Source organism: Anoplolepis gracilipes, chromosome 4, assembly GCF_047496725.1.
Source record: "Anoplolepis gracilipes chromosome 4, ASM4749672v1, whole genome shotgun sequence".
Classification (NCBI taxonomy): Eukaryota; Metazoa; Arthropoda; class Insecta; order Hymenoptera; family Formicidae; genus Anoplolepis; species Anoplolepis gracilipes.
The window spans coordinates 5,201,133-5,226,393 of NC_132973.1; the positions used below are offsets into that span (position 1 = coordinate 5,201,133).

At 32.6% G+C, this 25,261-nt stretch overlaps 1 protein-coding gene across 7 annotated transcripts; it reads left to right on the top strand.

Annotated features, from left to right (window-relative positions):
- Positions 1–2: 2 nt before the first annotated feature.
- On the top strand, positions 3–24,812 carry Acsl (Acyl-CoA synthetase long-chain). 7 transcript variants are annotated; one of them, XM_072889552.1, is made up of 9 exons: positions 36–254; positions 14,931–15,043; positions 19,429–19,783; positions 19,993–20,361; positions 20,702–21,097; positions 21,309–21,621; positions 21,693–21,956; positions 22,061–22,336; positions 22,430–24,812. In XM_072889552.1, exons 2-9 carry the CDS (start codon positions 15,024–15,026, stop codon positions 22,582–22,584), a joined length of 2,148 nt encoding a protein of 715 aa, XP_072745653.1. In that variant the 5' UTR covers positions 36–254; positions 14,931–15,023; the 3' UTR covers positions 22,585–24,812. The 7 variants fall into 7 exon arrangements, with proteins under 7 accessions (XP_072745660.1, XP_072745653.1, XP_072745656.1 ...); XM_072889553.1 differs by lacking the exon at positions 36–254 and adding an exon at positions 1,951–2,326; XM_072889559.1 differs by lacking the exon at positions 14,931–15,043 and having other exon boundaries at positions 3–139.
- Positions 24,813–25,261: the final 449 nt, after the last annotated feature.

Below are 25,261 nucleotides of genomic sequence, written 5' to 3' on the forward strand. Positions count from 1 at the left end.
GACTCGCCGTCCGATTGGTCCACGCGCAGGCCGGCTGTCTATATCGAGATCCGCGGCACCGGCCGCCCCGAGAGCGAGAGTCGAGTCTGTACATCACACGTTCGAGTGTACGGCCCGACGTGCGATGCAACGTGACATAGTGAGTTTCCGCCTGACAAAACGTACGCGCATATAATATAATAATACACTGCATGCACGGTGTGACGAATTGAAACCTTTCTCGAACGGTTTGCCGAGTGATTTAAACAAATAAGGTACGTAAAGTAGGGTCCCTTCCCCCTCCCCCCCCACTTTCGTTTCGAAAGTTGAATAACAATTTACGCGCGTAGAGATTTGTTGATATCATTTTGCGACATTATAAATGAGAGAGCGTGGTGTTGACGTGATTTCATTAAATATGTGTCCTTCGTTCGTATAAGACATTAAACACACTGGGAAGATTCGTACGCGCTTTCAAAAGGTAAGAATATAGATTTCATTAGAGAAATCGGTATTTATATTCTATCGATGCGCACACGAGATATCCTATATTCGCTCGATAATGTGTATGTAAAAACATAATGATTATTGTAAAAATTAATTTTATACTAGAAGTTGGTGATTATTTTGCGAAATAAGAGAGAACGGATGGATTATATAGGTATCTGTATATAATTCTGCGTAAAAAGTGACGCGTGCGTAAATATTCCTATTTCTATCGAGTGTGATTTTATTTCTTATTTCTCGAGATTACTCGCGATACGTCCGCGTAAGTACAGTATTTTCGGAACATGCCTATGGGCGCCGCTTAACTAACACGTGTGCAGCTTTCTGAGTGGTCACCGTATTGCGGCCCGCAAAGTGATCGAGTGACATAACTGAGAGAAAGAAAATTGAATCAACTATATATTTGCCGCTGACTGATAGTTTGTTAATGCTGACGCAGGTAGAAATCTTAGACTTATACAACAGCGCTTTATTCGTATATAATATATCTCATCTTTTCGTAGAATTTTTATCGTATAACTGCGAGGAAGAGATTATTATTGCAAAGAATAAATCAATCAATTTACCCTCGCGTTTTCTTCGGCTCCATGTTTTAGAAAAGGAATTATTTGAATTTATTGGCTACAGGGTGTCCGGTAATTGGTGAAAAACCTGTTAAGATTCTTGAGATCATTTGGAGTCGATTTTTCCTCGGCGAAAATATCGAGAGACATCATTTTTTGCAACTTTTCAATTTTTACAATTCGGAAATTATTGATGCCTCGATATTTTCTCCGGGGAAAAGTCGTCTGCAAATGATCTGAAGAATCTGCCATTAGCAGGTTTTTCGCTAATTATCGGACACCCTGCATATGCAAAAATAATATAATAATTAATTTCTTTTATTTTAAATATATACATAATATTTTATACGTCTTGAAATTGAATGCTCGAATTTTTCGAAAAACATCTTGTAAAAATATCTTCTTTTATTATAAATATGCGATTATTATTTCGTGATTCATATTTATGTTAATGTTTACGTTTTTCAGTTTATTAGGTCAGTTTATACAGACACGAGGCGCGTGATATCATTGTTATGTTTCGTGTTGAATGTCACGTGTGCTTTCAGTGTATCGCGTGTATTAATAACAACCCGAAGAACATTAATATGTTTAAAGACACTTTCAGAACGATAAGATATGTCCTTTAACACATTTTTTAAACCCTTATTGTCTGAAGAAAATACTAAACAATAATACGCGTGAAATTTACGTGCGCTTGGAAAATAAGGTCAATGACGATAATGAGTCAACATTTTTTTTTTTTTTTTTTTTTTTTCAATTAAATTTTAATCGCTCTTGGTTAAAGAAAAATTAGGAAAAGGAGGGCGTATTTTTGTCGTGAGAGAGGCGCCGCTGTGCCTAAAGTTTGAAAACCTCTTAACCGAGGACGGCGCGTTTTCCATGCCGACAGGGTACGCTCGTGGCGTCCCATCGATCCCGCTAGTTTCAAGCGGCAAGATGGCCCCGACGGCGGCGTTGATCTCCGAGTCGGCCTGTCTCCCGCGTTGGCGTTAGTATAGTACACGCGTATCTACGTACGTGATTCGTATCCGGGATCTCAATCGTAGAGAACGCGCGTGACACCACGTCTACCCGGAGCTTCCGCGGAGAACCCGATCGGTATCGCGATGACGTCGCAGACGAGTCACTCGGACGAGTGTTGAAGCGGAATCTGACATTAGAGAGAGGGAGGAATTTTCTCTCCAATTGGACACGTGGCGTGGTAGTCCTTCCACAAAAAGGCTTTCACGGTCGTGAGGCTGCGTGCGCGACATCCCCTCGATTGCGAGAACGATGTAAGCAATGTTTCCTATGCTGTGTTGTTTATTGTACGTAGAATGATCCGGGAGGAGAGAAAATACTTTGCCAGTGGAGATTTTATAGCTAATTTCGAACGGATAGCATATCATAACGTGGATAAGACAGTCTTGACAGTTGTCGAAATATGATGCGGGGTTCTCATGTTTAGGGTTATACGCATGAGAGGTGCGCAGCAGATTTCGTACTTATTGTTAACCATTATTACGATCATTAAAGAGAAATTATGTGGATTACTGAAATATATATAGCTGCTCTCATGTTCCCTGATAGCTGTATAAGGATAATCGTTGCAAATTGCTGGTATGGTTATGGTCGTTAGAACTGTAATATATGTTGGAAGAGAATATAAGAGCAGTCAAAAACGTATGGCCAAGTCCTTGGCGGAATAGTCAGACAGATGGTAATGTAAATAAAACTTGTGTGATGCTTCAAGATGTTGGTAAAACGTCTCGATGATTAGCGAGACTTTTACGTAACGTTTTACGTAACACAATTTTCAATTTAAATTAGCTGTTTCGAGGCAAGGTATCTGCATCTTTTCCTGAATCACTCTCGTTAGACGAGAAATGAAGATGTTAAGGAAGGAGCAAACGATCACTCGGATTACTCCGGCTCTTTTAGCGTAGCGCGATATTATTGCTACTCGCTGTGCGCAATTGGACTTGTCAATTTAAATCGTTGGGACGTGGAGCACGCCGGAACATCGAGCTCCAACTGCGAGGACAGTCAGGCGCTGACCTGGTTTTACGGCCTCGACGTATACATATATATATATGTATACTAATATTACTTTGCGTTAGATCATTGATTATTCGCGATTTGTGTCCTTTGGTTTTGGTTGTGACGCCGCGCGATATTTGCTTTAATTGACAAATCAACCACGTGTTACTCTTTTAGATATAGATACCACGTAATCGCAAAAGCATAGAGCAAAGTCTTCAATGACCGCGCTATCGTGAATGATAAATCGTTATCTTCATTATGACATAAACCTCGTAAATTTTCTAATAAATTATTTAAACCTCGAAAGATTCCTAATAAATTCTACACACATTAAATAAATCATCTCGTGTATCAAGCAATTGATATCATATGATTAAAAAAAAAAAAAACAGGCTACTTTATTTGAGGGATTACTTTGATCTTCGCCAAAGAACAAAATAATAAGGCGTGTATGACTTTCGATAGAAATTTTATTTGACTGATTATTGAGTAGATGTCCTCGATAAAAAGGATTATATCGACTTAATCTGCGAGCGATTCCAACGTCCCAAACAGCTGTTCGGCGCCGGGTACCAATTCCATCACCTCCGATCGCGCGGCATCGCTTTATCGAATGATTCCAAATGAGGGCCACGCACGCGGCGGGTTCGCGATCAAAGATCAAAAGTGCGCATATATATATATATGGTTGTAAGTCAGTTGACTCGTGCAATTTACGACGCTGGCGATACTGACATATGGTGACAGTCGTTCGTTGACCGTCCCGAGACGCGCTGCTATTCCATCCTCTCTCTCTCTCTCTCTCTTTTTATTTATTCTTCTTCCTTTTACTTCATATTATCCGTCTACCGTTGGCGGCGGTTACGCGTCATATTACGCGCGCGAGCAAAAGAAACGTGCAGGCCGGGTACGCACGCGCGTACACACACCCACACATCATTCTTGACCCTTGAATCGCGCATAGTGATAATTTCCTCTCCCGCGATCGCGGTGGGAAAAGCGAGCGGCAGTCGGCTGGAAGCGACAACGATCTCGACAAGCAGGAAGGCGCGAAGGGGAAACTAACCGTTGTGTTGTGACTCGCAAGGTAAACGACGGCACCTCGATGTTGCCGTTTCTGGTCCGATGTATATCGGTCATCTGTCACCAGGTTTTTCAATCCCGGAACTTACCCTATTATCGCGTTCTTCTCATCCTACAAAAGAAATATATATTGCAGATACAGGGTAAAGGTTTGGCTATATATCAGAAATCAATCTAATCCATTTTTGAGAGACCAACTTCACATACTCCAAGAATGTTTAATGTTGAAATCATTTTGAAAGCATCTCGTGAGCTTGCGCTCACTATAATTTATATTTTTTCCATATTCTGTAAATATTTAAAAAATATTACTAAAGTATTTTGCGTATGTCATTATTATTATTTTAAATACATTTGACTTTTTTTTGAATTTTTTTCAATTAATTTTTTAACAAAGTATTTTAGGAACATGTTTTATAGAAACTTTTCTTGTTTGTCTTGATGAGAGGAACATGACGTATAACCAGTTTAACTTTTACAACACACTCTGTATATAAAATATTATATATAATGCGAAACACAATAAGACAAGAATGTTTGGAATCTTTTTTGTAGTGATCCTATCATAAAGTTGGATAAATAGCGGGCTGGCACGATACCATTTCCGTTTATAAATTCTCCTATTAATTAAAGGCATCAATCGAAACGATCTCGCACAATATCGACTAATATTTTAAAAATAAAAATTAATACAAATTAATGCGCTAGTTTTATTCGCTTTTTATTCGCAAAGATAGATCACGCAGATTTCGTTGATATCAAGCGGAAATGCAATCATAACGTTTCCTTGAATATTTCCTTGAATCATCCTTCGACTCGAGTGTAAGTCGTTGGTTTTTTTCCTCTTTACATCATGCGTCAACATTTCTTCACGCGACAATTCTTGAACTAAACCGCCAGCTTCCCGGAGGAGGCGACTCATGGAGAAATTATATAACGCTCGGTGTCAGTGCACGTTGAACTGACCGAGATGACTCACGATAGAAACGCGTATCAATTCTCATTTTTATTGAAATTGTTGCTTTCATAAATTCAATGATTGATATTCAGCGAAATCGTCGACGTGTTGATCGATTTATTAATGGACAGGGCAAATTATACGCAAATAGAAATATCAAGCTGCTTGTTTAATTGATATCTTTTATACGATTCCGTCAAATTTATGACAGCGTTATAATTCCATATATCGTTAGGATTCCATATTTTTTTATTTAACATTGCTTTCATTCCTTTACAATGTCTTCAGTATTCTATAATATGTATCTTTTAGTCATCAAGACATAAAAGTAAATGAATGAACGAATATAAAGAAAAATTTCTATGAAATTTAACGAAACAAATGGAAGGCTAGAAGAGCAATATTTTTTAGTTGTGAACAAAACGAAATTATTACAAAAAACAAAAATACGAAAAGTTTAATAAGAATAAATAATAAAAAATATTTACAGAACATCGAAAAAAATATAAATTATAGAGCGCAAACTCACGAGATGCTTTCGAAGTGATCTCAGCATTAAACATTCTTGTTATAATCATATTAGTTTAATCATATTAATTTAATTTAGCAAACTATATTTGCACATACTTAGTAATCAAGAAATAATTCTTTTAACACTACGTATGACTGTAATGATTGTCATAATATTGTCTCGCTTCTTTATTGCTTTTAGCAAGATGTGACAAATTGCACTTTTTTGTTTTTTATCATTATAAAGGGTAGAAAAACATATTTTTTTTTTGGGGTAAGAAAAAAAAAGAATAATTTTCATCAACAGACATTCAATTATTTTTCTATTTTTCATTCTATTCAATTATTTTTCCATTTTTTTTTCAAAGAAACTCGTGTATTATTAGTGAATACATTTGTTTTAAAATCTTGTAATTCTCGTTCTACATACTTTTTATAGCGAATGAAATAATTTTCATCTATTTTCTTTATGTTATTTGTAATGATTAAATGGAGAAACATTCAGGTTTATAATCAATTATTAAAATATTACTGACATTTTCTTTTAGATATTCTTCTATATGTAAAACTGATAATTTTTTTTTCAAAGACCTGCAATAAATCCATCACTTTTGCCGCATCTGAATATACATGAAGGTATAACAGTAGTAATGTTAATCCAGTATATGTCAAGATTGCGCGTATTAACCTCCATAAATATTACACGAGCTATATTAATTGCTTTTTTAGTATTTCCGATGAATTCTAAATGATGGATGATTTACGATCATGATTTTCTTCACAATGTCGATTGTAAAATATGCTTACAAAAGATTAGTTTTTCTTTTATACATTAAGTGGGGATACACTCGAAGATTATTAATGAAGTCGTCAAGCATCTTGCTCGATGGGTCACAGCTGCAATTCGCGAGTTCGAGAATGATGCATAGGCATCGTATTCATGTCAGGCGGGACGTGGACGATCGGCTAGACGGAAACAATCCGTAAAGTAGTACATGGTGGTTTCATCATTGACCGCGCGCGAGGTTATTAATAATGTCGATGTAGCATGAAACCTTCTCCCTCGCGTGGTCCCTCTTTCAGTTCTCTTCCGCTCTCGCGACAATATATTATTGGCATTTCTTTTTAGATCGAAGCAAATGGAAAATTGTATACAATTCACTCGCTCGTCTTACAAAGAACCCAGCGAACGTGTAATCGGCGAAATGGCGAATAAATTCATACTATTAAAATCGATACATTGTAATTTTTGCTCCAATTTAGATCGTTCTTTGGATGTGATAATTTTTGATTAACTCTCTAATTTCTCTCTGATAGCGATTTACATTGAAACCACCCACGTACAATCTAAATTTAAAAGTTATGCTATTATATCTATTTTGAATTTATTCGTGACCGGAAAGGGTTAATGTATGACTTATTACTATGAATGTACTTTAATATACATATTTTAAAGGTGGTGGTCTGTTTGGATAGGAAATATGTCTGTGCTTTTGTTTAAATCGATGTCGCTGATGAAGATTTATGCCAAGAAAATGTATGAGTTTTCTTTAAAAATTTCAAAGTGACGAATAATACTAACGATATGCTATGATTTAAATAAAGGGAAAGGGAAATTTTTTCGAAAATGCATTTTGGAAATTATATATAGGATCTGTTTTATACTATTACATGGCTTATTACGTGGATCGTCCTGTTATACAAACAACAATTGGATAAGGAACAATTTCTAACAAATTCTAAACTAATATAAGTTTCTAAATTCGCGCATGTTTGTACAACTTTCTTGCAAACTTCTCGCACCTTCCGTAGTAGAAGACCATTTTTTATTTCGTGTTGTTCATTCTTTTTCTGACCGCCAAGTTGTTTTGCTAACCGGCATATAAGAGGTTCATCTGTGGGATTGAACGCGATCTTTGTTCGGCCTTGTGTGTACCGTGATTCGATCGATCAGTAAATTAAAGCGTATAAAATCCGAGGGATGTCTTTATTTGCCTAACAATTGATCCAATTGTTCGAGATACATATGTGTATAATATTACAGCGGTTGAGTTTGCAAACTGTGTTACGTGTCAAATTACATAAATGTTTACGCGGTATCAAGGCTCTCGCAAAGAATATACTTTCGTATTTTTATCGCGAAGCAACGCAGATAATTTGTGTTAAATGATTTAATTAATTCGTTACGCTCTACGTATCGTCGGTTATACTCACGGACATTGATACGCGCGAATATAATAAGCTTACATAACAATTCGTTGCGAAATAATTTGTATTAAAAGCATACTTAATCATAATTGATGGAAATTAAAATACGTGCTCGTCAATTATTATTTGACTCTTGAAGAATTGTTTGATCTTAGTTTTGTTGGCAATTTTCAATTTTAACATGTATTTCAACGATTCTTGAAATTGTCCACAATTCAATGATTCATTTAATTTTGTTATTCATTTAATTTTGTGGTTGGACTGTTGTAAAGTAACCTGTCCAATAACCAAAAAATTAACATATTTAAAGTAGACATATTTTATTTTGAAACTTGTCGTCATCTCATTTGTATGCTTCCGTATATTGTCCTCCTTTTTGTTTACATTTAATTAAGTATAACTTATGAAGAAATTAAAGCATAAATTGAATAGTTTTGCTCCGTACATTTAATTAGTATAACTTATAAAAAAATTAAAGCATAAATTGAATAGTTTCCCTCCATGCACTTAATTAGTATAACTACTTATAAAGAAACTGATCATGAACATGCTTTTGCATAATTAGTTGTATTGATATAAATTTTAAAATTTCTTTTCTTATACAACTAGTAATGTAATGTCATCTCAATATCTAAAATTTTTTCAATCGATTATTAATTACGACAAAGTAAAAATGAGTAAAAATATTAATTGACAAGATATTTTTAAATTTGTTACTGAAAATATTTAAACGTGATCACACAAGTAAAAAATGTTTTAATATAAACATTTTTTTATTATAATATTTATGACTTTCCAAATGCTATAAAATATATCCGACAATGAGTGCTTTTAATATATGTTAAACACAAGATAATTTAGTCGTTACGTATGTCTATGCGGTATAGATTTTAAAATTTTAAAAGTTTTGTGCTTTTTTTTCATTTATACATAAATAAAAATGTCATTAAATAATTATTATGTATTTTTTACATTTCATGATTATTTATATTAATGTTATTTATATAATCTTGATATATAGGGTGATAAATAAGTGCGAAAAATTTTAAAAGATTCTGTGTTGTAAATTAAGAAGGATCTTACATAAACATATATACTTCTACATTTCTCCCTGCGGAGTTATACTTCTCCAAAAAGGAAAGTAAAAATTAGGTTCTTATTTTTTTTAATTTTGGATAAGTTAAAAAGATGAAATTTGGTAGATATTTGCCATTAACATACTTAATAATATTTTTTTAATCCTTGCGTATCGTTATACACCTATTAAACTTTTTATTAAACTTTTTATTAAACTTTTTAACGAGCTGGAATATGAACTTAACATTGTGTGCTAGAAAGCTTGATTCCTTTAAAAACTTTATTTCTTTTATTTTTTGCTTAAAATCAATAATTTTCAAGTAAAAAAAAAGAAAATATATTATCATGCACAGTACGATGTTAAATGGCATAGGTTTTTGAGTTACAAGAAATTAAATTTTAAAATAAAATAAAAGCAAGCAAAACAAAATAGTGAATATTACAATAAAAATGGATAAAAAAATAAAAACCTAATTCTCACCTTCCTTTTTGAAAAAATGTAATTCCTTAAAGAAGAATATAGGAGTACATGCTTATATGAAGGATTTCTCTTAATTTTCGACAAAAAATTATTTGCTAAAATTTTGCGTATTTATTTAGAATCACCTTGCATAATAAAATCAAATTAAACAATATTATTTAACAAGTCTAATCGAGACTTGACTCATAATAATTTGAATTACAAATATTTCCAAGACTGGTATAATTTTGCATAATTTTATGTTTAGTTATATATGTTACATGTATATTCAAATGTGATATTTTTTGAAAGTAAGTTTGTTTTAGATTTTTTAAAAGGAATAAGAATATTGAAAAATGATTACAACTATCTTATGTGTTAGTTAATACAAAAGTTACAAATTATTGAGGGCCGAGTGTGCTGAAGCTAACAATAAGGTTCTTGAATATTGATGCATATAAGAAACATTTTAAAAAACACGAGTAATTTCTATTTTAACAATAATTATTCTTATAATAAAATATTCGGAGCATTGTTTTAGAAGCTATGTTTATCTTACACTATATCTTAAACGAATTAAAAAAAAAGTAATCTAGTATTTTTAATTTACGAAAATTTGACATTGTTACTAATAAGTGAGTATATTCTCAATATTCAATAACATTTCTTGAATACCTCGTATTCTTTTTACGGCTGTTTTGCAACGAAACGTGAGCATTCAGACTGTTGTGTTTAATTTGGGTTAAGCTACAATCCTTAGAAACTCGTCAGTACAGCATCAAATTATCTTGCATATACGATTGTATAGTATTACGTTTGTTAAATGTGTTACGGAAGACAGGTCATTCTTCTATGGCGGATATGAGTGCGCATCGTAACTTATATATTTCTATGTATTTATTTGGGGACACGTGTGCTTATAAATTGAGTTAATGGTCTGATAATCGGTTTGTTAAAGCCGATCAAGGTTGACATTTGTCAATACATTACATAGGAATGTGCAGATCAACTTTCTTGCGATTATGGACATAGAAAATGGGAATTTTGATTGTAGAAAAAAAAAAAGGATTCGCGATGCAAATCATTTATAATTTTATAAAAAGTTAAAGAGACATTTTAATGATCTTTGTGATAGGAAATAATAAATTCTCGCAATATTGAACAAGTTCCCTTTTAAATGATTCTATAAATACACATAGATATTTGAATATTTTTGGCTCTCCGGACAATTTGCATTTAATTATTTTATACAATTTATAAAGGAGTATATTATACCTAACTCTGTATATTTTATAGAATATGTATTAATATATTCTTATACATACAATCGTGTGTGATTACATTGCATGAAAGAGCATACCAACATGTTCGCTATCGGAGTAAAACACACTCCTTGACTTAGCTCGCGTTACATGTAAAGTACTTTGATCTTGGTACAAAACAGTGATACAATGACATCGCGACATGTGTACACTACGAAGAATAAGCCATAAGGCTTCTAAAATAAACAGTATTATTCACGCGTCGGCTTTAAAAATGATATCCGCTTGTATGGTTTATAAACGTCAAGTGTTGAAAGTGTAATCAATCGCAACCCATCGCGAGCATTTGTCGCGTTGGTGACACGTCGCGATGAACGAAGGTTGCTGCCACGAATACAAGTAGTGACGCAACGCCTGGAATAGTGCCAATGGACGAACCTTTATCGGTATTACGACGTCTTTTTCTTCTGCACGTCTCTCTTCGTGGATATTCGCTCATGCAGAATTGCACTTTGGACTCTTCGATAAGAGCGACTGATAGAGCAATGATTATAAGCAAAAAATGCAAATCAAATATGAGGCACGCAAGAATCGCACCTTCAAGATTTATTGTTGCGCAGGAATCTGATTTCTCATTGGTTATTGTTTTGTGAATATAATTTAGCCATCATACGTTATTAATTCATTAAAAGATACGACGCAAAATCGACTATGACGTAATGTTGTAATTAATTTATAAAAAGTATATACGCGCGTTTCTCTTGTATCAGCAGTTTTTTTCAAGCATCTTAAATATGTATGACTAATTTTTTTTCTGTTTTTTTAAAAAGAATAAATAAATAAAATATAGCTTTGTAGTTTTTAAGTCAATATAATGTAAGGCCTTAAAATGTTAATGCCTTATACATATATACATGAAATATACATAACATGGTCTCGTAAAAGAAAAAATATTTTCAGTATTTAGATTTTTGTTGAAAAATATATTTAATCAGGATTTAGTATACTAGAATTATATAGAAAAATGTTTATTTCTTTATTAAAATATCACTAAGAAAAAAAAAATTAATGATATATATTTCATATCGTGGATATAATTTCCTGACATAAGTGTTCTTTGTACCATCGATCAATATCTCTGAATAGTTATCTGCGTCAAGGAATAACTTGTGAACTTTGAATCTTGAGCTTGTGAAACGGGCCGATCAAGGTTCGCGTTTCTGTATTATTTATAACGTCTTCGTGTTTATTCATTACTCTTTGATATAATATAAAAACATTCGTAAGTAATAAGAATAAAGTGTGATATATATGTATTGCAGAGGAAAACATGTTTTATACTTGTTTATATTTCGAGACATCGTTTAATCGTCGACATGACCTTATATTAATATTTCTCTTTGAATAAAAGATAAAACATAAAGCTATAAATCTATTTATTTATTAAAAGCAATCGATTGCTTCTCTTCTTAATAAAGATTCTTATACGCATTAATTTAGATTGATCGATGCGATTCGCGCAGGAAAAATCACAAATCTGGACTTCTGTTATAAACTTATATTCCCTAAATAAAGCCGACAACAAAAATACCAGCCTTAGATTGCGAAAACTCTTTAGCTGTCAAATAACGGCCTGCACTCGCGCCCGCGTTCCCATTGCATGCAATGCGTGGATTGACGCGTGTATCGGGGTCAAAGTGCACTTGACCGTGTCAGTTGCCGCGTGGCTAACGTGATCATAAGGACCGCGACGGACAAATTGCGAACAACGTCGAAGAATTCTTGCTTTCTCGAATAGACGATGAATTTTCAATGCTGGAAAATTTCTCGTCCGGATTGAGTTGCATATTTTTATTTTCGATGTTATCGCCATGCGAATCGAATGCATAGCCAGAGATTGTACGATCGTACGCGTTTTATTTTGAGCGCTTCATCTAAATTGTGACAGAGTTATTTTAATCTCTTGCACAAATTGATATCACATATTACATGAAAATTAAGTTAAGAAGGGTTACTACATTTCAGCATTCATTATAATAAATGATTGATTAAAACTTTAGACAAAATGTAAAAACGATTCTTACAGATACATTGCCTGAATTTACAGAAGAGTGTCTAAATTTTCAGACACTCTTCTGAACTTTTAGAATTCTGATAATTAACAATAAGACAGATTGTCTGATATTTTAGACACCCAGATCTGAAATATCAAACATGTGGGTTTTAATTCTTATAGTGTTAAATAGGAAATACATTTTTAAATATCCTTTTATTTTTTTTTCTACAAAAATATTAACCAGCTGTCATACAAGGATGACAGTGAATATGAAAATTTGAGCAATCGATATTATTGCAAAAAATCGATTGTAATCTTTTGAAAACATTTTACACAATTTTTATTTGCAACGGGATTTTTTTTTTTTTTTTTTTTCAATAATATACTATCAGTACAGACAAATTTTAATTTTGCATAACTATTTACATTAAATTTGAATAATTTTTTGTATAGATGTAGATTTTATTTAAGGTTGGAAAAAGTCTCTGGTTCCGTTTCGCATAAATGCACATAAATTACATATCTACTATAGGTATAGATCGAACCGCCGTTATATCCCATTTATTATTAAAGTTGTATATATAATGGATGTATACATCTTGATCCGTTGTAGTTTACGTTTTATGGTGCGAAGATCGATTTCTTAGACTATAAGTTTGTCATATGTATATGCAAACTATGTCCTCTTGTTAACTTATGTATATTTGACTTCTCTGTTAGCATCATTCGTGTATGTTAATGACGTTTTTTTATAGATCATATATATAATATATTTCAGTTATTATACTTATATACATATCGTATAGTTTCTTTGATATGTAGGACTTTGAAGCATATTATCACGCAATTAAATCTAAATAGTTGTTACATGAATTATGTTATATAGATACATCCCACGCTTGAGTGAAGATGAAGCACTTTAAAGATGCAAAGATGCATGATATTATTGCGTGCTGCAACGAATAGCGATGATTTATATAAGACTCGTGACTATAAAGAATAAAATACATTTTTTTATCATGTATGAGAGTAATTGAAGAAGATGTCTGTTTTCAATGTATTTTGAAATTTTCAATTTGATCCACGTTGTATACACGAGTGGTACGCCATTAATATATAATAATATATGTATATATACAGGGTAGGCCATTTTAATCTTTCCACTGAAATATCTCAGAATCCATAAGTTTTAGACAAAAGTTGTATGTTGTTTCGAGGGGGCCATAAGATAGTACCATTGGTTTGACCTGGGAGAGTCATTTGAAGGTCACGTGAAGGTCAATTTTTTTAAATGGAACACCAAATTTTTTATTGCATATTCTTATAGCTGACTTTGAGAGCTTTCCAAAACACTCTAATAAAACTTCTTTTGATTAAGTACTTTTCGAGTTATGAGGCTTAAAAGTTCCAAAATTTTGACATTAAATATGAAATATCTCGTAAAATATTAATTTTTCGATTATCTTATATTTTAATACTTTTTAGCACATAATAATAATCATAAAGAAAATACATGATTGTTTCTTTAAAAAAAATCGAAAAACACATAATTATGTTAAAGTAAAAATGTGTAACTGCCAGTTGCAAATTCAGATTTTTTTCTTAAAGATAACTATGTGTTTTCTTTATACCAATTAATTCGTCTCATTATTCTGTGCGTAAAAGTAGGGGTAAGATAATCGAACTTATATTTTATGTGAAAATATTGCAACTTTATTGAAGCCTTATAACTCGAAAAGTACTTCACGAAAAAAAAACATTTGATTATAGTGTTTTGGAAAGCTCTCGAGATAAGCTACAAGAATATGCAATAATATATAGGGTGTCGTATTTAAAAAATTAAACATGACGTTTATACAACTTTTGTCTAAAACTTATGGATTCTGATGGATATTTCAGTGGAAAGATTAAAATGGCCTACCCTGTATATTAATATTTGAAGGAATAAAATATATTTCTCGAAACATTTGTATGCAAGAGATGGCGCGATTTTTCGCGGGTCTCTTAACCGGAAGATTCTTATTCCTTAACGATCGAGGAGAACGATTGTCGTGGATGAAAAGGTCGGGAAGCGATTTCCGGCTCTCTCGACCTTATCTGCGAGTGACGATCTCAAGGATCTTCACCGCCAAAGTCGAGAGCCATTTCGACAACGAGCATGCTTGAATGCATCGTCGTCCCGCATGCAACCCCAGAGTTGTTGACTAACTTGTGCCGACCTTGGGAATGGTTTTTCTTGCAGTGTGTCGATTAATCCGCATCACAGAGAGAAGCACCCAGGCGATAAAGAGTGTCGATCTTGGAATTAAGGGCGACCGGATATAACGCCGCCACCATGATCGTGGACGATAAACAGTGAGTCGTATAAACGGGAAATGCTGCTGTGTAGCTCGCATTAGATGAAATGAGCTTGCACCTCTAAAAAAAAAAAAAATGTCGCATCTCGCAGCCCCGCATGCGTTTTCTCTTTGCTGGATTCTTTCACTATCGCTTTATGAGAGATATGATTTTTCGCTCTCGGACAGCGCGTGACATCCAATTCAGAATGTGCTGAGAAGGGATGAGACGGAATGTGCTTTCCAAAACACACCCGATGCATAAATCGAGCCCTTTATTTTACCTCGTTGTTTATAGCACGTTTCTTTACACAGTTGTTTTCTACATGTTGCAATTGCATTTAAAAATATGCATTTACAGAATATATTCAGCCTTCCTTTATACTTTATTATATTTTATTTTCAATTCTCTCTTGCATTGTTACAGTGACATGTTTTGCAAGAATCAGTCGAACAGCTGTTATATATGTGTTAGCTGTTTCTCTGTCGCTTTGACTTATATCTCTGTCTCTTATTTTTAGCACGATATTTTTATTTTCGATGTTATCGGCATGCGAATCGAATGCATAGCTAAAGATTGTACGATTGTACATTTTATTTTGAGCGCTTCATCTAAATTGTGACAGAGTAATTTTAATCTCTTGCACAAATTGATATCACGTGTTACACGAAAATTAAGTTAAAAAGTGTTACTACATTTCAGTATTCATTATAATAAATGATTGATTAAAACTTTAGACAAAATGTAAAAACGATTCTTACAGATACATTGCCTGAATTTGCAGAAGAGTGACTAAATTTTCAGATACTCTTCTGAACTTTTAGGATTCTGATGATTAAGACAGATTGTTTGAATTTTTTTAGACACCCAAATCCGAAAATTCAAATATGTGTCTTAATTCTTATGGTGTTAAATAGGAAATACATTTTTAAATATGCTTTTATTTTTTTTTTTTTTTCTACAAAAATATTAACCAGTTATCATACAAGGATGAATATGAAAAAATTGAGTAATCGATATTATTGCAAAAAATCGATTGTAATCTTTTGAAAATTTTATAAAATTTTTATTTACAACAGGATTTTTTCAATAATATCATTAGTGCTTCAGTACAAATAAATTTTAATTTCGCAACTGTTTACGTTAAAATTGAATAATCATTTGTATAGATGTAGATTTTATTTCATTACTATGTACTTTTTGTTTGTCAAAATCTTGATTTTTGCATGATTGCGCGCATGTTTGAACATTATACGGTACACATATGGTATATATTACGGTAATCTATATTAGTAAAATATGTCAAAGTATGTTGATCTTTGTCAAGTTGATATATAACATATTACAAGGTATAGATTTAATACACATATTGATTTACATTCAAGGAAAAAGCGTAGGTATGAAGTACTTTTATCTATTTTTAATAACTTCTTTGTCTTGTCATACTTTTTCTCTTTCTTTCTCTTTTTCTTCTCTTTGTATAAATTTGTAACACGTTATTTTTAAGCAACCGTATATTAGTTAGCAGTAAAGACGTTTAGTTTTAACGCTGTTCTGTACATTTTTTTATCCGAATGTCGGAAATAGATAGCGGGATAAAATAGAAATAAAGAGTTCCTAATTGCGCAGGTGATTAATATTTTATGACATATTGATTCTTTATTTTCTTATCATAACGACTAATGTGTTTTTATTATAAATTTCCTCATTTTGTCTCTACGATTTTTTTATTTTGTGAGTTTTTCTTCACAAAATTGCCTTATCATATATAACATATTCATAGATAAAATTAGTTAATTTAGTTATTATTCTTTTTATACTTTCTAAATATATCTTTGAGTCAATTGCATTGTAAGAGAAATAAAAAATTACCGTGATAATCCGCGTTATAATTCCTATTCGTTTTTATCGAATTGCGCGGAATAAAATTATTTCTTGATCACGAGAGAAATAATTTTTATTTTGCCGAAATTTTTTGCCATGTCACACACAAATTGTTGAAAAGATAAGTATATATGTAAGTATATATGTATGTACACAAATGTGAAAAAAATAATATGATATTTAGCTGTGAGACGTCTGTTGTTGCACAACGTCTTTGTAATTCCTTATCGTTGGATTTTTTGTCTTACGCACGTTGAAGATTCTTTAGACACGCACGACGCCACAGATAAGACCCGAAAGACTCGTTGGCTCCATTCGTTTGACGCGTGAATTCGCGACGTTCAAAGTCCGTGACGATATTGAAATCTCGCTCGCATGTTTTCTTCTCGGCGTCTTCCTTCTTAAAACATATATACTTCGATCGTAATCATTATACAGGGTTACATAAATTTTTGAATGTGTCTTTTTGATCATAAATTCTCTGTAATAAATTGGTTAAATAGTATCAGAAAGTAAAAATTGATCTAACATTTTCCTACATATTAAGATATGTGTACTATCTATTTACTTTTTAATATTTATACTTTATTAAAATAGAAAGATATGTACTAATAATATTTTATCGTCAAAGCAATTGTTTAAAAATTATTTTAAAGTATGATGATAAAGCAATAGATATCTATATTAATGCATATTGTAGAATAAAATAACTGCATAGAAATTATTTCAACATTATTTTTATTAAAATCATATTTTTTGTCTATAAAAATAATTCTTTGAGAAAAAAATAAAATTTGCCACTTTTGATACATATTTAGCTTTTATCATTTTAATAAAAAGAAAAAAAACAACAGACTTTCGTCAATTTGTCATTCGAATTGCAGAAAAATTCAATTTTATATATATATATATATATATATATATATATATATATATATATGTATATCGCAATTAATGATATAACTTGTGTTTATTTAATTTGCATAATACTCATATCGAGTGTGGAGTATGATACTGTTTAGTCGATACATATAATTAGCAAACAAAATTGAAAGTAACTCGATTAAATTATAGCTTACACGACGTGGCTACTGATATAAACTTTGCATAAGTACGATGTAAAGTCCAGGGAAGATCGGGGTATATCGCGAATGAGATATAGTGATCAAAATAATAGAGTGAAAAGAAATCAACGGAACTGATATGCAAATTTACTGATTTAAATTGACTTCATCGTAAAATGATATTTTATCACAACTGCGACTCGATCTGATGAAATCTTCTAATTAAAGCGGATTTAAAATAACTCTCTGCTTTAGCTTTCTTTTTTTTATATGTGATATAATAAAAAGAATTCGCTATCTTTCAATATTTATATATATTATAAGGCAATTATTCACAATGTTAATATAAATTTGAGTAGTTATATAAATTTTTGTGTAGTTTATATATTTTTCCGCTAAAAAAGTCATCTCTTTGTAACGCACGTAAATTTTAATATTTAATGTACATAATTTTTAAATATTTAACGAGTATATTTATGTTTAATAAACGTAATCAGGAAATTTTATATCATCAAGAATACATCAATCTCGGAATGTGTGAAATATTTTCTCTTTACTCGCCCGATTGAAAATCATTAATATATTCTTAATTAAACAAGGTATAAAAGGTTAAACATATTAAACAAGAGTGAGTGACTTTTAGACATCGATTAAACGTATTAAACATTTTTTTATTAGTATCAAAAAACTAACAGGACAACGTCCTAGTATTTAATAATTACAGAAGCCAAATTTATGATTATATACGTCTTTACAATTGTTGATACATGTCTCGATTACACTTATATTTAATTGTTGCGATGATTTGTTTGATGTATTTTTATCACTTTATCAATCTTAATGTGTGGACATGTTATGTAGCTACTTATACTTTTCTTTTTCTCACGCATCTAACATGATAAGCGTTGCATTTATGTAGTTATTCCAAGATAGATAAAAGGCGCTAATTGTTTGATAAAAATTACCAATAAAATTAATCTCGTTTATATTAATTATTGCTTATCGATCTAGCATATATCATATTGCTTTATTATTGATATGAATTATACATATATTTGCATGATGCATGACTCGAAAGATAATCTTTTTTTGTTTTTATTTCAATATTGCACACGTAGCGAGTGCAAATAAAAAGTTTCCTGATATAAATAGCTAAAGGAGATATTGCGGTATCTGATAAGAAATTTTCATAAGAATGTAAATAACTGTTCGAATTCGCTTTTTCTGGAAAAATTCCAGAGTATTGCGACCGAATATAAATTATGTAATTACGTTAATTCTTTCTCTTTTTTTTAAGAGATCTGAAAATTAAAAGAATCTATTTATTGATCGCGGATTAATAAATAAAAATATTTATTTTTCGCACTTATCATTTTTTTGCGTTTCACGAACGCCAAAGTTTAACGTTTGATATTAGCGTAAAAATGTCTAAATAGAAATACTTTTATTTATCAGGGAAATGGAAGGCTTCTGGATCAGCGGTGCGATCCACGCGATCAAGGCTCTATCGTATGTGTACGACTTGTTGACATTCCCCGTATATCTCATACTTCAACGACCCTGGGAGAAGCGTAAGGCATCTAGGAGGATCAAGGCCCGTCCGATCTCGAAGGATGAGTCCCAGGTCACTTACAGAAGCGTCGACTCCCCGGCATCAATGCACATCAAGCTTGAACGTGAAAAAGTCGACACTTTGGAAAAAGTGCTTCTCTGGGTTGTCAAGATGCACGGCGACAAAAGATGTCTTGGCACCAGGCAAATCTTAGCGGAAGAGGATGAGCCGCAACCTAACGGTAGAATTTTCAAAAAGGTGAGACACGCGGGTGAAATAGCGAATAACTTAAACTTTTTTAACTTATAAAGTTTCTTATCTCTTACGATTATAAAAAGAAATTAATAAAAGAGAAACTCTTGGAACAAATCAGTTATAGGTGTCTGTATCATTATTGGTTGATTAATAACATCAGCGTTGAAAGGAGGATATTCTGTATTTATTATAAAATTCCATTTGTTTTACAGTATAAAATGGGAGAGTACAAATGGAAGTCTTACAACGACGTTGACAGGTTGGCCCTCTCCTTTGGTCGAGGTTTGATCGAGCTGGGTATGAAGCCACGCAACAACGTCGTTATTTTTGCTGAGACAAGAGCGGAATGGATGATTGCCGCACACGCGTGCTTCAAGCAGAACTTTACGGTGGTGACGATTTATGCGACCTTGGGCGATGAAGCTATCGCTCATGGTATTAATGAAACCGAGGTGGACACTGTCATTACCAGCCATGATCTTTTGCCAAAGTTCAAGCGATTGCTAGAAATGGTGCCAGAGGTCAAGAAGATTATTTACATGGAAGATCAACTAAAATCGACTGACACTAAAGGCTATAAGGTAGCATTTATCATCAAATAAAAAGTAGCATGTAATGAATTTACGCGTTAAATTATGAATATAAAAAGTTTCAATTTGTCATTTTCTTTGTAAACAGTCAACAAATTGCGTCATTTACAAAAAAATATTCCATATTATATAATTAATTATTAACCGTTTGAAAATAATATTGAATCGGATAGTATTTCTTTCCAAAAATTTGTCTTTATTTAACGGCTATGGCATTGACTGTAATTGACTATTATTATGCTATTACGTAATCATCAATGACGTATATTGCCATTTATGAGATTATTTTTCTCTTTTTTAAATATTCTCCATCGTTTGTTTTTGTTTTTAGAATGGAGTGCGGCTGGTCCCCTTCTCTGACGTCATCAAAATGGGCAACGATTCGAAAGTGAAGAGTAATTCACCAAAAGGCGATGACACGGCCATAATTATGTATACGTCAGGTTCGACCGGAGTTCCGAAAGGCGTGATTCTTTCTCACAAAAATATCATAAGCACTCTAAAAGCATTTTCCGACGCGGTACAAATCAGATCAGACGACGTTTTTCTCGGTTTCTTGCCATTGGCTCATGTCTTTGAACTTTTGGCTGAAAGCGTGTGTCTTTTGACTGGAGTTCCTATTGGTTATAGCTCGCCGCTTACATTGATTGATTCGAGTAGCAAAATTCAGAGGGGATCAAAAGGTGATGCTTCCGTCCTACACCCAACTTGTTTAACCGCGGTACCGGTAAGTTTTGCACATTTTTAGCTTTAAATAAAAAATTATTCGAGTATATAAAAATTAAAATAAAATCATTGTTATACGATTTGCAACTTTTTATCTTATTTCGATATAAGTATTACAAATACACAAGTGCTGATCAAACAGAATATATGTATATATATATATATATATATATATATATATATATATTTCGATAAATATAAAATTGTTTCAGCTTATTCTTGATCGCATCTCTAAAGGAATAAACGAAAAAGTGAAGAAGTCTGGTCCCTTTAGGCAAGCTATCTTCAATTTTGCGTACGAATATAAATTAAAGTGGACGAAACGGGGCTATGAAACGCCTCTTTTCGACAAGTATATCTTTGGAGCTGCGAAGCAGGTGCTTGGTGGTCGCGTTAGGCTTGTTCTTACCGGAGGCGCTCCACTCAGTCCAGACACTCACAATCAAGTGAAACTCTGTTTGTGCGTCACTGTAACTCAAGGATACGGTCTTACGGAAACGAGTTCTTGTGCAACTGTTATGGATAGTATGTATTCTCAGTCTCTCATGTGATATTTTGTGTATTCTTTATTTTTATTCTTTATCCTTTGTTTTCAGTGCACGATAGAACCACCGGAAGAGTCGGAGCACCAACCACAGTTTGCGATATCCGTTTGGAGAACTGGGAAGAAGCTGGTTATCGTGTCACAGATCATCCGCATTCTAGAGGAGAAATTGTGATTGGTGGCGACATTGTTTCCGCGGGTTATTATAAATTGCCGGATAAAACAAAGGAGGATTTCTTTCAAGAAGACGGCAAACAATGGTTCCGAACAGGCGACATCGGTGAATTCCATCCGGATGGTTCTATCAAGATTATCGGTACGTGAAAAATATATTGCAACACAAACTCTCGTTTCTATAGAATGGGTTTTACAAATGTTAATTATTAATTTCAACATCTCCCGATAATGAATGTCTTACAGACCGGAAAAAGGATCTGGTTAAACTACAACTTGGTGAATACGTTTCCTTGGGTAAAGTAGAATCTGAGTTGAAGACTTGTCCCGTTGTGGAAAACATTTGCGTCTATGGAGATGCGAATAAAGCATATACTGTAGCGCTAGTTGTACCTAATCCACAATACTTGGAGGAAATCGCCACAAATCAAGGCATAACTGGAAAGAGTCTTGAAGAACTCTGCAACGATCCACAAATTGAGAAAGTAGTACTTCAAGAACTTGTTGAGCAAGCAAAGAAATGTAAGTTTCTACTAATTTATGATTATTATTATGTCACGCTCTTTATTGCCAGTAATTTATTATTGCTGAACGATACGTTGCCACTGTTCACAGGTAAGCTCCAGAGATTCGAAATACCCGGCGCGGTAAAGTTGTGCGCGGAACAGTGGTCTCCCGACATGGGTTTGGTAACCGCGGCATTTAAACTCAAGAGGAAAGCGGTTCAGGAACGTTATCAACATGAAATTAACAGAATGTATGCCTCGTGATGTTCCGCCATAGGGTGCACCAAATGCTGCGCGTAATAATGCGAATCTAAACCTAAGAAAATCATCTTGTCCACAGTAGACGGTACCTCGATAATCCTCAGATACGTATAAGGTGTGTCGTAAGCTCACGCCACATGCCGATTATGCGGTATATGGCAGATTTATGGTATTCGCGTGTGCAATCGTAGAGACACTTTCGATCTGTTGGTCGTTTGGCAGATCAGTTATTGTCGTCGATTCGATACAACAGAGTCAAGAAAGTCATTCGGAATGCGCCGAGATCTTTCGACCCGAAAATGAAAGTATCGCCTATCGCATTTCTTCGTTGGGTCTTCCGAAAAAAATTGTTTCGCAACATTGATATCATGCAAGTATTCGACTTGAGTGGAAGAAATCAATTCAAAAACGATGGAATTTTGTATCATCGGGTATCAATTTTACGTACGCATCGAGGACAGATCGATTTATAATTAAAGTCATATTGTAATTATGTTTATGAGAAACAAATAAATGCTGCAAGATGGCTGTTTCGTTAGGAAAATCGCGGTCGTCTCCTATTCTCTCTGTCTTTATATCGATTATTTTTAATTATCTCAATCGATTCGTCATGCCTATATCGCAGTAGTGCACCTATTGTTGTTAGTATGTTAATGGGCCAGTCATAATATTTTTGCGAGCGAGCTAATTTGCGTAAGTTTGTAACTCGTACGGTGTACTTATTTTAAGTATTATTCAAAATCGTCGAGTTTGATCTTTGAAATGGATGTTTTGGAAAGGATCTTCTTCGAGTGCTATTTTTGTTTTGCGAATAGGATGGCATATGTTTGTATATATACATATATATATATATATATATTATGCATTACATATATATATTATGCACTATATATATATATATATATATATATAATACAATATACATACTATATATATATATACATATATATATATATATATATATATATTTATATATATATATAACAGACTAGAAAGAAATGAGGTTGTTGGCAAGGGTTGGTATAAATTCAAGAGAGTAATTTCAATAATAATGTATTATGTAAATTTCTCTCCATTTCATAAAATACTACCACTTAACACACATTATGCTCCATCTTATACCGTCTGCGTATAATACGTCGACGTATTCTGGCTACCTTTTGAAATGTTAATTCAAACATCACAATACTTTTCTCAGCAACAGGATTGTATTTTTGTGTATATGTGTGTACGAATATATGTATGTAAGCGCGTGTTTGATTGTTTCATTACTGTATGCTTGCTTGCACATATATATTCATAAGAAAGAGATTAGAAAGTACGTGCGTGAGCTTATAAACAAATCATGTTTAAAAAAATCTTTACTTTTTATCTTCCATGCGCATGTCTCTGACGGTTCGTACATTTGTATATATATATATATATGCTGTGTATATATGCATGTGCTGTTTATATATATTCAAATATATCTTAAAATATATCTATATAAATATTTTATTATCTAATTTATAAGAATGTGAAATACTTTTCTATCGACGATAATTCCAAATATACTATGATGTATTAGCTTTTTTTTTTTTTTTTTTTTTTATATTTGTGCGAGATATACATATACATATATACACATATATAAAAGATATTATCTTGACATTTAATTAAATTTAATTAATATAATTTTTTAATGTATTTATTCACATCTTGCCGCATTTCTCTTGACGAATATGAACCGACAGAGAAATCAGCGCATTATCCAGGTAATTTGGTATCCATATAAAGTCCGATCGTGTAATACACGTATATAACAATGTTAATATGTGCGTTCAACATACAGACACAGAGAAGCTTAATGCGTTTTTCATATAGTTTCTGTTCTGTCATAAGACAGAAGACGAGAGCTACAGTCAATAGAATAATGGAATAAGGGCACGAAACGATAGGGGCTAAATAAAAGCTAATTATTAAAGGCAGCTCGCACACAACACACTTTTTTTATCACTCGCCACGAGAGTTCCTGCGATAGTTAAGTGTATGAGAATTGGTACTAATCTCTTATTCGTTATTAAGCGTTGTACATTACTTATTGTTAGATAGGCATGGTCAATTGTCAGGTGTTATGGCATCACAAAATATTATAATTATTAATATGATTGATTATTATTATTATTATTATTATTTGGAAATAATGATTTACAAAATAAATGTACAAAGTTGTATATCATACTGATTTAAAATCTTTTCATTTTATGTATCTTCTTCATCACTTATTCCATTTCCCAGACTCATATAAAGTGTACTCATTTGATAAATTCTCCCTTGAAAATTTCTCTAATTAGAAATTAATCAACTTGAATACAGTTTTCTGTAATCTCGATTATGTCCTTGGTATACAAAATTATTTAATTTCTCGATGATGACTGATGATTTTGTTTTAATTAATTTTTATAAAGCACTTTTGCTATCCCATGTACATTTATTTTTTCAGCTTAATCAATTATGAAGGAAGCGTGATTGATAGAAAAATTCGGTACGATATAACAGTTTATTCGTTACAAACGCACAAATGAAGAAATAGTACACGTCATTGATACATACAGCGATCTATCAAGTTGGTCATTTGTAAATGTAGTATCGCACGGCGTAGTATCTCGTCCACTTTCGATAGAAATATACCAACTATCAT

What these genes read in the sequence shown, in the direction of transcription:
- Acsl (XM_072889552.1), top strand. Translation starts at nt 15,024, where the DNA reads ATGATCGTGGACGATAAACA. An exon ending in ATGATCGTGGACGATAAACA is followed by an intron (nt 15,044 to 19,428) that starts GTGAGTCGTATA and finishes TTTATTTATCAG; the next exon opens with GGAAATGGAAGGCTTCTGGA. An exon ending in CTTGTTTAACCGCGGTACCG is followed by an intron (nt 21,098 to 21,308) that starts GTAAGTTTTGCA and finishes AAATTGTTTCAG; the next exon opens with CTTATTCTTGATCGCATCTC.